The sequence below is a fragment of the Monodon monoceros genome, unplaced genomic scaffold, assembly GCF_005190385.1.
Source record: "Monodon monoceros isolate NGI ecotype Baffin Bay Population unplaced genomic scaffold, NGI_Narwhal_1 Super_Scaffold_8, whole genome shotgun sequence".
In the NCBI taxonomy this organism is placed as follows: Eukaryota; Metazoa; Chordata; class Mammalia; order Artiodactyla; family Monodontidae; genus Monodon; species Monodon monoceros.
The window spans coordinates 42,981,850-42,998,459 of record NW_021703785.1 but is presented as its reverse complement, the minus strand read 5'-3'; the positions used below and the strand labels follow the sequence as shown (position 1 = coordinate 42,998,459).

The window sequence follows — 16,610 nt, the reverse complement described above, 5'->3', positions numbered from 1 at the left end:
CTCTCATGAGAAAGGAATTAACATCCCCTTTTACAAATATGGAAACTGAGGCTCGAGAAGGTTAAAAGGATTCATAGTCATATATTAACTAGTGTGGAATCCAAACCTTGCTCTCTCAAACTGCAAAGCCTTTGCTACTTCCACTAAGCCATGCTGTCTCATAAAATATTATAAAAATTAAAGTAGTATATTATACATCACGAATATAGGCACATAATAAATATATTTAATAGATTCATTTCTGGTAGTGAAAAAATAATTTAAAAAATCACTTTGAATTTGTGGAGGAAATAAACTAGAGCTGTGAGCAAATGTGCACTTACTGTAGACCAGTTTTCATTTAAAATATTGAGTTTTTATTGAAAGGGTATCTAGTCACAACCAGGTGATTATAATCAAGTCCAATAAATTCAGCAATAAAGTTTTCCGGAGATTAAAAAGAAATTCAAACTTCTTTAAATTCAACCTTCTTTTTCTTTACACCTCAAAACTTTTTAATCCCCACAAACATTTGCTGAAACACAAAAGTGACTCACCCATCTATTAAGAATAACGTAATTTTCCGTTGTAGAAATGTATTACCAGTTTCCCTAGAGGAAACAATGCTTTCTCACTTTAATACGTGTGTGGTTTTCTCCCCGATCTAATCAGCTAATACTTTTCAAAAGATCTTTTTAATGCCTAAATGAAAGGATTCCACATCAGAGACCTGACCTCCCTATTATAGTATCTAAAGGAAACCCTAGGAATGTAAAATCCATTCAAAGGCAAATCGCAGGTAGCTTATTATACAATGCATTAAGAAAAGGGGAAAAAAGCTTCATAAGAACTGCACAGAATTTGGTAAAATTATACCACAAAAATACAAATTGATCTTAAGTATAAAGAAACAAATTCATAGCCAAACACTTACTACAAAAGTGCTTTGTAGTCAGCCAGGAGGGGAGTCTTTACGAAAAGCTTCAGAATTTGTCACTTTTTCAATCAAAATTTCTGATTACAGCTTAATGTTGGGAAGGCCAAAAAAAGGACAAAACACATTTTTCAATAGATTTAAAAATCTGAAATTTTTAAAGCTAACTTTCAATATCAGAAAAGGTAGATTTTACTACAGACAACAAGAGTAGAATGAAGTAATAAGAGTAATAATAGATAGTAATATATTATATTATATATATAATATAATATATAATATATAATTAATATATAATTATAATACATAATATAGTAATATATTATAGTAATATAATAATAGTAATATAGATACAAATACTTTTAAAAAACAAATTAAGATTTTTAACATACCATGAACATGGTTCTGAAGTTATTCAAATCAGTCAAAAAGTCTTCCACAGACACCTTCTTCACATCGATGGCATAGTACCCCATTATACTCTGGTATAACTTGTCCATGTTTTCATGTAATTTTGAAAGTTTCTCATAGTGTTCTTTTGCACTGATAACAAAGCTGTATATTACAGTTAAGGTATTCTGAAATTTACAAAGTAATGCTTTAGGGGAAAAAAAATCCTATAAGTCCAATGTTTTAATTTAATTGTTAGCCATTATTACATATCTCCAAAATGCCAAAATTAGCTCTAATAGTTAACCATTCTTACAATTCAATCTACACTGTACAGTGATGAAATCTTAAGTGTGCTTCCTAATTAACACTGGTGAAGTTATCAGAAAAGTTATTTATATATTTAATATTTCTCTTTTACAATTAAGTTCAAGGAAATTTTTCTTCCAATTTGCCTATCTTATCAGATCATGCAATATGATTTAAAATTATAGTTCAGTAGTTTCAATGATATTGAAATCAATAACATAGGCATTTTGCATAGTAGTTAAACTGGACAACCTGGGGTCAATTTCTAGCTCCTGCACTTGGTAGTATTGTGCCTGTGGACAAATGCCTTCATTTCTCTGTGCCACAATTTTGTCACCTGTAAAATGGGAATAATAATAATAACATCACTTATAGGGCTGTTGTGAGGACTAATGAGTTAATACATACAAAGTTCTTAGAAAAATGGCATTTCGTAATACATATAAATACTTGGTCTTATTATTGACCACTTATTCAATTTAAGCTCTACTTAAGGTTGTAAAAGCAATAAATTTTTTAAGAGTTACATTAAAAACTTCTTATACTGTATAAGTAAATTCATGTTTTAACTTCTTTGGAAAATTGGTATACAATTTCTTCTATGAATTACATGATTTAAAATTATGATTACACACACACACAGAAACGTTCTTTTCTCACTTATTTATGACAATTAGTTGAAAGCACACTGAGACTGAGAAGACTAACTTTCTGTGAATGTGGTGGTGGCATTAGAACACATTTTCTAAACAAACAATAGAATTTCCTTTGTGGTGTGACAGATTGCTGTGGTAGCCAGATAAAAAATCTCCATACCACATTCTGAAAAGATGACTCCGCTACAGCATCAGTCATAATTATCTATGGCTCTTTTAAACTGGGACATTAAACTTACTGAAGTCATTATATTGTCTCTAACACAAAAAGATAAACAGATATTAACACATTTTTTCAGAAGTCAGAAAATAAGAATAACTAGACTCAGACTGGGAGAACAAAATAAAAAAATGGAATGTTTATGTCTAAAAAGATAAATTTTCCACAATTTCAAAAAGATATGGTTCCTCTGGTCAGAGCATTCTCCAGTACAGGATGAAATAAGGAAAATGATCCAGACCCTCTGTTTTGAGAAAAAGAATGAAAGAAAGAGGTAGCACTGTTGCCAGATATGTGGTGAACCTGGGGCAGAGAAGAATGCTGCTCCCACAAGGAAACAAGGCATCCCCATCAATCACCTGTACCCATGTCTACGGTCAATCCACAGATTACATACTGCCCTTCCATGCCTGTTTTTTTTTTTTGTTTGTTTGTTTTTTAATACCATGCTCTGCTTAGTTAAATATATAGTATTTTAGAAGAACAGACTAGAATGTAAGGAGTCTAGATTCTAATGCAAGAGGTGATTTTGATTTTTTTTTTTCTAATGAGCTTAGAAAATCTATGGATCTTTCTTTGGCTAGTTTAAGCAGCAAAATGCCTCCTCATACTTTCTAAGAATCTAGATCACAATAGTATCAGTGGTCGATGCATTTATATGTAGCATCATTTTTTAATCCTTGGATGAACAAAAGATTTTGTATTAGTAAAATCACAGAATCATAAGAAATTATAATACAGTCACACGTTTCCATATACTTTGTCTCGTGAAACATCCATATTTGTGAAATGCTGTAAGTAAATTTATGTAAATAAAAATCACACTTGAAATGCATTCAGAAACTATCATTAAATGGAACATATGGTGATTGATTTGTAATGTGCAGTAAGTATCCCTTCATTTACCTAGCAAATTGAGAAATCAACATTGGTTTATATATTCCATCTATAAACTCTCACCTAAAATTTATGTCCCAGATAGAGACTATATCCACATGGATTATTTATATATCCTTAACTCCTGCCTAAAAGAGGAATCATTTTCTGCCTTTGCTTGTCCAAACCTATCATTCCAAGTTTGGTTCAATTCTTCCTCTTCCATGAAGCCACCTTCTCTAATCTCTGCAACTATGAGTGATCATTTCTTCCACTGAATATATAGCACTTTTAGTCCAGGTATCTCTGTAATGAAGTTCTCTGTTTTCCCTCCTAGTACAATCCCCTAGTAGTGTTTTGTTTTTGCCATGTGATCACCTGTGATTATCAGCCCTTTTTCTAGATGCTGTATTAAGGCTAATCACCTGCAGCTACATTGGTGCCACTGACTTACTTCACCCTACTGTCATTGCTCAAACTTCGGTGGGAAGAGTAGCAGGCCTCCTCAAAAGTCTGATGTAAGTCAAAGAACTTCTCTTCATAAAATTGCACACATACACATTCACACACACACACGAACACATACAATTTGGATGTAATGTTAAGAGCTAACAGAGTTCCTGAAAAGTAGTTACCCTGGACAACAGGTTGCACTACTACGGTGGGTGTTTCTAATTGTATGGCTCTACAGCTACTCCTTTTTTGCCCTTATCACTGCTTATAAGGCTTTGAGTTTTAATAAATATGAGTAATTTTATTCTAATACCTGGGAATATGCCCATTCACAGGAATCAGTTTGGCAAATAGGTTAAAATAAAGCCCTATTACTCAATAACACTTTTTAGATTGTAGGTTAAGAATCAAAAGTTAATGACATATCAGAAATATGCTTGAGCATACTTAAATAAAACAGTAAAATTCTATTAAATGATGTGATGGGAAAGAAGACCAAGAGCCAGAACGATGGAAATTACATGGTCTTGTTTTAACAGCTAGAGAGTTAACTTTCTTATCATTTTCATCTACAAAACAATTTGCTCCCAAAGGAAAGTAAGTAGAGCTTTAAATAAGTGGAATTACCCAGAAAAACGGTAAAATTGTGATTGAACTGAAACAATTCTGGAAATAGACAAATAAATTCTCAGAAGTTTAAAATGACTATTTGATAGAATGGAATAAATGGTTACCTTAATGAGGCACTCTACATCATTACTGCTGGGTACTTTCTCATTAACAGATGAGGGAACATTCACATAAAAAATCATCATTATCCAAAAGAAAAAAACAAACACAGATGTTCTTGTGCCAACTGTTAAACTCCAGCTAGAAGTTAATGCCCATATCCATAGTAGTCATAAGGCTTTATTTTTTTCCCCAGAAAGTTCTATATTTGTAAACAGCTTGAGAAAAATAGGTGAGCTATACAACAAAATTAAACTCTGATAAAATTCATTACAGAAATATTGATATATATCCAACTACTTGATATTTTTGTAAAATCTATTTTCTTTTCCTTTACCAGGACTAAGGCCAAATTCTGATTAATTTCTACTTGAACAAGTATAATTTTCCCATGTGAAGGTACATGACAACCAGAACTGTGTTCACACACATTGAACCAAAAATGTTTAGTGTTGGCCAACTAAGTAGTCAGAATGAGATGTGGGATTTAACTCCTGGTTAGCAAGTACTGTTCATTCCCAAGCCACCAGGCCACCCAGCATAAATTTATTCTAAATGTAAATCTACATTTATTCTCATGTTTTGCCCCCATTATTGCACCTTCCCCACCAAGGATGTCTATTACTTCCATTAATCATCTTACAAGGACCAGCTTCAATCAGTCCTACAATGTTTATAGTCTAAAAATTTTTTTTTTTTTTTTTGCGGTACGCGGGCCTCTCACTGTTGGGGCCTCTCCCGTTGCAGAGCACAGGCTCCGGACGCGCAGGCTCAGCAGCCATGGCTCACGGGCCCAGCCGCTCTGCGGCATGTGGGATCCTCCCGGACCGGGGCACGAACCCGTGTCCCCTGCATCCGCAGGCGTACTCTCAACCACTGCACCACCAAGGAAGCCCTATAATCTAAAACATTTTATAGATCTTCTTCAGTACCCAGGGTCTGGCCAGCCAGCCAGCCAGGTTGGCAGCCAATCTATAAGTAGTCACTAAACACCACTAAGTACCACTCTTCTAGACATGAGGAAAACGAGTAGTTAACAAGGTAAACAAAGTCCCTGCTTTCATGAAACATGAATTCTAGAGTGTGGTGAACAGGTAATAAAGAAGAAAATTAATGAGATATTCAGACAATAATAAGCATGATGAAGAAAACAAAAGTTTGTGTGTGATATTGTATACAGTGACAGAGGCTAACTTATGCTGCGTAGTCAGGGAAGTCCTGGCAGAGAAGGTGACAGTGACTGAAGCATGACTGTCAAGAAGCCGTGAACACGACGGTATAAATGTAGTAAGACTTCTGAGAAGAAAGAGATCATCACAGACTTGAGGATTCATACAGGATGAGAAGTATATACAATTTTTTAACATCTTTACCGGAGTATAATTGCCTTACAATGGTGTGTTAGTTTCTGCTTTACAATAAACTGAACCAGCTATGCATATACATATATCCCCATATCTCCTCCCTCTTGTGTTTCCCTCCTACCCTCCCTATCCCACCCCTCTAGGTGGTCACAAAGCACCGAGCTGATCTACCTGTGCTATATGGCTGCTTACCACTATCTACTTTACATTAGGTAGTATATATATGCGCATGCCACTCTCTCACTTTGTCCCAGCTCACCCTTCCCCCTCAAGGCCATTCTCTATGTTTGCGTCTTTAACCCTGTCCTGCCTCTATGTTCTTCAAAGCAATATATATATATTTTTTACATTCCATATATGTGTGTTAGCATACGGTATTTGTTTTTCTCTTTCTGACTTACTTCACTCTGTATGACAGGCTCTAGATCCATCCACCTCACTACAAATATCTCAATTTCGTTTCCTTTTATGGCTGAGTAATATTCCGTTGTATATATGTGCCACATATTGCTTAACCATTCATCTGTTGATGGACACTTAGGTTGCTTCCATGTCTTGACTATTGTAAATAGTGCTGCAATGAACATTGTGGTACATGACTCTTTTTGAATTTTGGTTTTCTCAGGGTATATGCCCAGTAGTGCGGTTGCTGGGTCACATGGTAGTTCCATTTTTAGTTTTTTAAGGAACCTCCATACTGTTCTCCAAAGCGGCTGTATCAATCTACGTTCCCACCAACAGTGCAATAGGGTTCCCTTTTCTCCACACCCTCTCCAGCGTTTATTGTTCGTAGATTTTTTGATGATGGCCATTCTGACTGGTGTGAGGTGATACCTCATTGTAATTGTTATTTGCATTTCTCTAATGATTAGTGATGTTGAGGATCCTTTCATGTGTTTGTTGGCAATCTGTGTATCTTCTTTGGAGAAATGTCTGTTTAGGTTTTCTGCCCATTTTTGGATTGGGTTGTTTGTTTTACTGATATTGAGCTGCATGAGCTGCTTGTATATTTTGGAGGTTAATCCTTTGTCAGTTGTTTCATTGGCAAATACTGTCTGCCATTCAGAGGGTTGTCTTTTCATCTTGTTTATGGTTTCCTTTGCTGTGTAAAAGCTTTTAAGTTTCATTAGGTCCCACTAGTTTGTTTTTATTTCCATTTCTCTAGGAGGTGGTTCAAAAAGGAACTTCCTGTGATTTATGTCAGAGTGTTCAGCCTATTTTTCCTCTAAGAGTATTATAGTGTCTGGCCTTACATTTAGGTCTTTAATCCATTTTGAGTTTACTTTTGTGTGTGGTGTTAGGGAGTGTTCTAATTTCATTCTTTTACATGTAGCTGTACAGTTTTCCCAACACCACTTATTGAAGAGGCTGTCTTTTCTCCATTGTATATTCTTGCCTCTTTTATCAAAGATAAGGTGACCATATGTGTGTGGGCTTATCTCTGGGCTTTCTATCTTGTTCCATTGATCTATATTTCTGTTTTGTGCCAGTACCATACTGTCTTGATTACTGTAGCTTTGCAGTATAGTCTGAAGCAGGGAACCTGATTCCTCCAGCTCTATTTTTCCTTCTCAAGATTGCCTTGGTTATTCGGGGCCTTTTGTGTTTCCATACAAATTGTGAAATTTCTTGTTCTAGTTTTGTGAAAAATGCCATTGCTCGTTTGATAGGGACTGCACTGAATCTGTAACTTGCTTTGGGTAGTATAGTCATTTTCACAATGTTGATTCTTCCAATCCAAGAACATGGTAGATCTCTCCATCATTTTGTATCATCATTAATTTCTTTCATCAGTGTCTTATAGTTTTCTGCATACAGGTCTTTTGTCTCCTTAGGTAGGTTTATTCCTAGATACTTTATACTTTTTGTTGCAGTGGTGTATGGGAGTGTTTCCTTAACTTCTCTTTCAGATTTTTCGTCATTAGTGTATAGGAATGCAAGATATTTCTGTGCATTAATTTTGTATCCTGCTACTTTACCAAATTCATTGATTAGCTCTAGCAGTTTTGTGGTAGCATCTTTAGGATACTTTATGTATATTACCATGTCGTCTGCAAACATTGACAGCTTTACTTCTTCTTTTCCGATTTGGATTCCTTTTATTTCTTTTTCTTCTCTGATTGTTGTGGCTAAAACTTCCAAAACTATGTTGAATAACAGTGGTGAGAGTGGACAACCTTGTCTTCTTCCTGATCTTAAGAGGAAATGGTTTTACTTTCTCACCACTGAAAAGATGTTGGCTGTGGCTTGTTATATATGCCCTTTATTATGTTGAGGTAATTTCCCTATATGCCTACTTTCTGGAGCATTTTTATCATAAATTGGTGTTCAATTTTGTTGAAAGCTTTTCTGCATCTATTGAGATGATCATATTTTTTTTCCTTCAATTTGTTTATATGGTTTATAACACTGATTGATTTGCATATACTGAAAAATCCTTGCATTTCTGGGATTAACCCCACTCGATCAGGGTGTATGACCCTTTTAATGTGCTGTTGGATTCTGTCTGCTAGTATTTTGTTGAGAATTTTTGCATCTATGTTCATACGTGATATTGACCTGTAGTTATCTTTCTTTGTGACATCTTTGTCTGGTTTAGGTATCAGGGTGATGGTCACCTTGTACAATGAGTTAGGGAGTGTTCCCCCCTCTGATATATTTTGGATGAATTTGAGAAGGATAAGTGTTAGCTCTTCTCTAAATGCTTGATAGAATTCACCTGTGAAGCCATCTGGTCCTGGGCTTTTGTTTGTTGGAAGCCTTTTAATCACAGTCTCAATTTCAGTGCTTGTGATTGGTCTGTTTATATTTTCTATTTCTATTTGTCTGTTTCTATTTTCTATTTCTTCCTGGTTCAGTCTTCGAAGGTTGTGCTTTTCTAAGAATTTGTCCATGTCTTCCAGGTTGTGCATTTTATTGGCATATAGTTGCCCGTTGCAATCTCTCATGATCCTTTGTATTACTGCAGTGTGAGTTGTTACTTCTCGTTTTTCATTTGTAATTCTATTGATTTGCGTCCTCTCCCTTTTTTTTCTTGATGAGTCCAGCTAATGGTTTATAAATCTTTTTTGTCTTCTCAAAAAACCAGCTTTTAGTTTTATTGATGTTTGCTATTGTTTCCTTCATTTCTTTTTCATTTATTTCTGATCTGATCTCTGTGCTTTCTTTCCTTCTGCTAACTTTGGGTTTTTTTTTTGTTCTTCAGTCTCTAATTGCTTTAGGTGTAAGGTTAGGTTGTTTAATTGAGATGTTTCTTGTTTCTTGAGGTGGGATTGAATTGCTATAAACTTCCTTCTTAGAACTGCTTTTGCTGCATCCCATAGGTTCTGGGTCATCGTGTTTCCACTGTCATATGTTTCTAGGTATTCTTTGATTTCCTCAGTGATCTCTTGGTTATTTAGGAGTGTATTGTTTAGCCTCCATGTGTTTGTATTCTTTCCAGATTTTTTTCCTGTTATTGATATCTTGTCTCATAGCGTTGTGGTCAGAAAAGATACTTGATACGAGTTCAATTGTGTTATATTTACCAAGGCTTGATTTGTGACCCAAGATATGATCTCTCCTGGAAAATGTTCCATGAACTCTTGAGAAGAAAGTGTATTCTGTGGTTTGTGGATGGAATGTCCTATAAGTATCAATTAAGTCCATCTTGTTTAATGTGTCAATTAAAGCCTGTGTTTCCTTATTTTCATTTTGGATGATCTGTCCATTGGTGAACGTGGGATGTTAAAGTACCCTACTATGATTGTGTTACTGTCGATTTCCCCTACTATGGTTGTTAGCATTTGCCTTGTGTATTGACGTGCACCTATGTTGGGGGCATAAATATTTACAATTGTTATATCTTCTTCTTGGATTGATCCCTTGATCATTACGTAGTGTCCTTCTTTGTCTCTAGAAATAGTCTTTATTTTAAAGTCTAGTTTGTCCGATATGAGAATTGCTACTGCAGTATTCCTTTGATTTCCATTTGCATGAAATTCCATCCCCTCACTTTCAATCTGTATGTGTCCCTAGGTCTGAAGTGGGTCTCTTCTAGACAGCATATATACAGGTCTTGTTTTTGTATCCATTCAGCCAGTCTATGTCTTTTGGTTGGAGCATTTAATCCATTTACATTTAAGGTAGTTATCGATATGTATGTTCCGAGTACCATTTTCTTATTTGTTTTGAGTTTGTTATTGTAGGTCTTTTCCTTCTCCTGTGTTTCCTACATAGAGAAGTTCATTTAACATTTGTTGTAAAGCTGGCTTGGTGCTGCTGAATTCTCTTAGCCTTTGCTTGTCTGTAAAGGTTTTAATTTCTCTGTGGAATCTGAATGAGATCCTTGCTGGGTAGAGTAGTCTTGGTTGTAGGTTTTTCCCTTTGATCACTTTAAATATGTCCTGCCTCTCCCTTCTGGCTTGCAGAGTTTCTGCTGAAAGATCAGCTATTAACCTTATGGGGATTCTGCTGTATGTTATTTGTTGTTTTACTGTTGCTGCTTTTAATATTTTTTCTTTGCATTTAATTTTTCATAGGTTGATTTATATGTATTTTGGCATGTTTCTCCTTGGATTTATCCTGTTTGGGAAACTCTGTGCTTCCTTAACTTAATTGACTATTCCCTATCCCATATTAGGGACCTTTTCAACTATAATCTCTTCTAATATTTTCTCAGTCCCTTTCTTTTTCTCTTCTTCTTCTGGGACGCCTATCATTCGAATGTTGGTGTGTTTAATGTTGTCCCAGAATTCTCTAAGACTGTCCTCAATTCTTTTCATTCTTTTCTCTTTATTCTGCTCTGAGGTAGTTATTTCCACTATTTTATCTTGCAGGTCACTTATCCGTTTTCTGCCTCAGTTATTTTGCTATTGATTCCTTCTAGAGAATTTTAAATTTCATTTAGTGTGTTGTTCATCATTGTTTGTTTGCTCTTTAGTTCTTCTAGGTCCTTGTTAAACACTTCTTGTTTATTCTCCATTCTATTTCCAAGACTTTGGATCATCTCTACTATCATTACCCTGAATTCTTTTTCAGGTAGACTGCGTATTTCCTCTTCATATGTTTGGTTTGGTGGGTTTTTACCTTGCTCCTTCATCTGCTGTGTTTCTTTGTCCTCTCATTTCGCTTAACCTACTGTGTTTGGGGGTCTCCTTTTCGCAGGCTGCAGGTTCATAGTTCCCGTTGCATTTGGTGTCTGTCCCCAGTGGCTAAGGTTGGTTCAGTGCGCTGTGTAGGCTTCCTGGTGGAGGGGACTGGTGCCTGTGTTCTGGTGATGAGGCTGGACCTTGTCTTTCTGGTGGGCAGGACCACATCCAGTGGTTTGTTTTGGGGTGTCTGTTAAGTATTTTGCCTTTAGGCAGCCTCTCTGCTAATGGGTGGGGTTGTGTTCTTGTCTTGCTAGTTGTTTGGCATAGAGTGGCCAGCACTGTAGCTTGCTGGTCATTGAGTGGAGCTGGGTCTTAGAGTTGAGATGGAGATCTCTGGGAGAGCTTTCGCTGTTTGACATTATATGGAGCCGGGAGGTCTCTGGTGGACCAATGCCCTGAACTCAGATCTCCCACCTTAAGAGGCACAGGCCTGACACCTGGCTGGAGCACCAAGACCCTGTCAGCCACACGGCTCAGAAGAAAAGGGAGAAAGAGAAGAAAAGAAAGAAAAAGAGAAAGAAAGAAAGAGTGAGAGAGAGAAAGATAGAAAGAAAATAAAGTTATTAAAATAAAGATTAAAAAAATTAAAATGTAATAAAAAAAGAAAGAAAGAAAAAAAAAGACAGAAAGAAAGAAGAGAGCAACCAAACCAAAAAACAAAGCCATAAATGATAACCAGCACTAAAAAAAAAAAAAGGACAGACAGAACCCTAGGATTTATGGTAAAAGCAAAGCTATACAGACAAAAATCACACAAAGAAGTATACACATACACACTCACAAAAAGAGAAAAAGTAAAAAGTATATATATATATTAAAGAAAAGGAAGAGAGCAACCAAATCAATAAAGAAATCTGCCAATGATAATATAGGGTAAATACTAAAGTAAGGTAAACATAAAACCAAAAACAAATTAGATGCGGAAAGCAAACCCTAAGTCTACAGTTGCTCCAAAAGTCCACTGCCTCAATTTTGGGATGATTCGTTGTCTATTCAGGTATTCGAGAGATGCTGGGTACATCAAGTTGATTGTGGGGATTTAATCTGCTTCTCCTGAGGCTGCTGGGAGATCCTTCTCTTCTTTGTTCGCACAGCTCCTGGGGTTCAGCTTTGGATTTGGCCCTGCCTCTGCCTGTAGGTTGTCTGAGGGCGTCCGTTCTTCGCTCAGACAGGACGGGATTAAAGGAGCAGCTGATTCAGGGTCTCTGGCTCACTCAGGCCATGGGGAGGGAAGGGTACGGAGTGTGGAGCGAGCCTGCAGTGGCAGAGGCCACCATGACGTTGCAACAGCCTGAGGTGCACCGTGTGTTCTCCTGGGGAAGTTGTCCCTGGATCACGGGACCCTGGCAGTGGCGGGCTGCACAGGCTCCCAGGAGGGGAGGTGTGGATAGTGACCTGTGCTTGCACAGAGGCTTCTTGGTGGCTGCAGCAGCAGCCTTAGCGTCTCATGCCTGTCTCTGGTGTTTGTGCTGATAGTCGCGGCTCGCGCCCATCTCTGGAGCTCGTTTAGGCGGTGCTCTTTTTTTTTTTTTTTTTTTGCGGTATGCGTGCCTCTCACTGTTGTGGCCTCTCCTGTTGCGGAGCACAAGCTCCGGACGCGCAGGCTCAGCGGCCTTGGCTCACAGGCCCAGCTGCTCCGCAGCATGTGGGATCTTCCTGGACCGGGGCACGAACCCGTGTCCCCTGCATTGGCAGGCAGACTCTCAACCACTGCGCCACCTGGGAAGCCCTAGACGGTGCTCTTAATCCCCTCTCCTCGTGCACCCTGAAAGAATGACTCTTGCCTCATAGGCAGTTCCAGACTTTTCCCGGACTCCCTCCGGGCACACTAGCCCCCTTCAGGCTGTGTTTACGCAGCCAACCCCAGTCCTCTCCCTGGAAACCGAACTCCGAAGCCCGAGACTCAGCTCCCAGCCCCCACTCGCCCCGGCGGGTGAGCAGACAAGCCTCTCGGGCTGGTGAGTGCTGGTCGGCACCGATCCTCTGTGCGGGAATCTCTCCACTTTGCCCTCTGCACCCCTGTTGCTGCACTCTCCTCCGTGGCTCTGAAGCTTCCCTTCTGCCCACCCCGTCTCCACCAGCGAAGGGGCTTCTTAGTGTGTGGAAACATTTCCTCCTTCACAGCTCCCTCCCAGAGGTGCAGGTCCCGTCCCTATTGTTTTGTCTCTGTTTTTTCTTTTTTCTTTTGCCCTACACAGGTACGTGGGGAGTTTCTTGCCTTTTGGGAGGTCTGAGGTCTTCTGGCAGCGTTCAGTAGGTGTTTTGTAGGAGCTGTTCCACATGTACATGTATTTCTGATGTATTTGTGGGGAGGAAGGTGATCTCCACGTCTTACTCCTCTGCCATCTTGAAGGGCTCCTGAGCAGGATATTTTAATCTGAGACTTAAAAGTTTATTAAGAATGGGTTAAATGGAAAACAGGTGAGAGAGAAAACAGGCAAGGGAGGAAAGAAGACTAATTCAAAAGAAAAACTCTCCTCTTACAAATCACTCAATTACACAACTTCCCACTCTTGCAAATGGACCATGTGTTATACTAGTTTACATCTCACCCATTCTACTCTTCTATTTTACTCCTAACCACAGTTCAATTAAATAAAAATGTACTAAATTCATTTACCTGAAAAATGCTGTGCTTTATGCAGTGCGGAATATAGATATAAGGAAGATGCAAGACTTTCTCTCAGTTTCAGCATCTACATAGTAATTTGAGGAGCATCCAAAATATTGCTATACAGTGTAATAACAAAAAAGAAAGTGTGAAAATAAAGTGCGATAACAATGAAGAAATTTAAAGACTATAAAATGGAGAAGAGTCGAATAACGTGTCACGTAAGTTGTGTGACAAATACAAAAATACAGAAATGTCTAGCAAAATGATTTTTCCTAAGAGACTTGGGAGAGGGGGTAGGATGAGGAGAAAAGAGAAAGGTAAAGCCTTGTGCAAGGAGAATTTCAAGGGTGATGCTCTAGGATCTATTTGTTATTTTCCTCAAAATAACATATATTCCAGAATGTAAAGGTCAGAAGAAATGAAAAAGCATCGCATGACACCAATCCTGGCATTTTCCTAATTTTCTCACTGATAAAGAATTTAATGAATGTGTATACCTCACATATAATACTTTATATATAACAATATTGGTGACCCTACCACAAAACACATTACACATTTTCAAGCAAATATTTACAGTGAAACTACTCTACCCTAATTATACTTTTGACCAGGCTTTGCAATCGAAAAGTAACATAATAATTACTAAAAAGTCAATGTGATATATATGAAATAATTGTGCATGCCTTTTAAAGAATGTACTAAATTTGTATTTTTTAATATTAAGAAGTGTATGTAAAGAAAGCAAGTACTCGCAGAATAAAAATACAGTATACTATAGTCGAGTGCTATTCGTGAAATTTCATTTCGTAAAATTATAACAAAATTGTACACTATAGTTTAAAACAATTCAGTTAACAGATTAAAAGTTCACTAAATCATGATTGTTTAACGTAAATATCTATTTGCAAAAATGCATTCTTAACAACTTAGGTAACACACATATGCTTTCAGAATTTGTTGATGATCCAAACATTTGATATGTGCTTTAGCTAATAAGCACTAATACTTAAAACATAAAATTCCAGTGTTAACAACCCAAACTTTAAACACATTTTTATTCATTGTGCATTTAGTTTCCAAATTCTTCCAGTTTCTAAGATGTAAGAAGCTCACAATTTGCCATTTTAATAAGATCTGTATAAATGCCTTTAATATTCAAAATCTGACTTGTTGTCAGTCCTAATTAAAGTAAACAAAGCTTTGCAATGAATGAATTTAATTACTTTGAAACTAGTATGTCTAACTAAGATGAAAAGCAAACGAGTACAATCTAATCTCAGCAAAGAATATTTATGATTATAAGCTTTGTCAATAGCAAAGTGCACCAACTGTTCATATATCTGACTTCCAAGAGATACATGAATGCTAATCAGTTCATTAGAGGCTTCTAGGTTGTGATATTTAGCGACAGGATGTAGAAGCTTTCTTGTCCATGGAGTGTAATTGTACTCAGAATGAAAAATTGTTTCCAACAAAGCTTCATCCTTCCTATTTCTGATTTCCCGCTCATTGCTTTTTATGAGCTACATGCCTTTCAAGAAGCTGACATCATTCATCTTCTGTGTCATATGAACACAAGTATGCATAGGTCCTGAGATCATCTGCTGAGCAGGATTCTACCACCTTTATTCTAAGCTCAGGAATTTATCTCAGGTCCTATGTTCCAGGTAACTGAGCTTCATAATTAGTACACATACAGTATATTACCAGAAACTGTATGCAAGCAAAACCTTTTATAAAATGCTTTCTATCTATAGGGAACAATAAAAAGTGCCTCAGTGAACAGTTCTTAATGATTACAATAAATTGTCACATATGAATATTTTAATATGATAAAATTGGGGTGGGGGAAGCTAAGAATGATGAATCTGATACAATTCTGCAATAACAAATTTTGTTTAAAAAGCATACTTTGCCAAATCAGAAGGTGTGGCAAATATATATTTGATGGATAAACACAGATTTTAGTTTTAAAAAAACAACCTTCTCAAATGTAGTGATAAAGGCATCCTGCCTAATAAAAGCAGAAACTGGGTGGATAGGAAACATATGAAAGGAAATAAACACATTAGCCTGAATTGATTGTTGCTGGAGTGCATTTTTATGATATCTCCCAAAAGAGACAGTGAAGAAAGCTAAAATTGAACTAATTAACAATTAAGCTGAAAGTACATAATACAATAAAATCTATGACAAGCCAGGTAATAATTTTGTGATTTGACAAATCTCAGGGGAGAAGAGATAGAAAGAGGAAAAGTAGTTACTTTATTTCAAGTATCTCAGTTTAAAATAAAATATTAGGAGTATCTATTTATAAGAGCTCGTTTAGAAGTGGGTTATCCTTTCATATAGAATTCTGAAGTCCATATGGAATTTTGATAATGCATAGTAGTAATACTTTATTTGAAGGCAAAAGATATCTAATTTCACAGAATGGTTTGGAAAGCAACTCAACATTAGTTTCCGGAAATAAAAAAAAAAGTTTACTACTTCAATCACTCATTAGAGATTAACTGACAAACTTAGTGAAACCGAAGATAATTGAATTTCAAGGAACCTTAAATTAAGCAGGACACAATCCTAATGCTATTAGTTTTTATGTATATATGTATATCCACACACACACACTTCCACATAAACATACACACACACATATTTTGTCAATGTTATTTTGGGTCTAGAGAATACCTACACCAGTAGTGATTGGGATAGGTTCGGTTCTGATTTTGGAACCATGTCGTATTTCTAAAGGAGATTTTAAAGCTTCTTGAATATGAGTTAATTTTTAATATATAACAACTCTTGAAATTAAGCTGACTAGTCACAACAGTTTATAAAGTCTTCATCTGCTTCCTAAAACATTTCAAAAGTATCTAAATCACAACATGACATTAGATTCAAACTTCCTCAAGTTGAGTTTTCCTATCCTTTCAGTTTACCATGAACATCAG

The 16,610-nt window shown here is 36.7% G+C and overlaps 1 protein-coding gene across 5 annotated transcripts in view; it reads right to left on the bottom strand.

Moving 5' to 3' along the window:
- The window catches only part of DIAPH3 (diaphanous related formin 3), a 548,620-nt gene that overhangs the window by 199,441 nt on the left and 332,569 nt on the right, over nt 1-16,610 (bottom strand). For all 5 annotated transcript variants that reach the window (XM_029210108.1, XM_029210109.1, XM_029210110.1 and 2 more), the window contains one exon: nt 1,306-1,470. In XM_029210108.1, the coding sequence (XP_029065941.1) occupies nt 1,306-1,470 (165 nt within the window). The remainder of the gene's footprint in view (nt 1-1,305; nt 1,471-16,610) is intronic.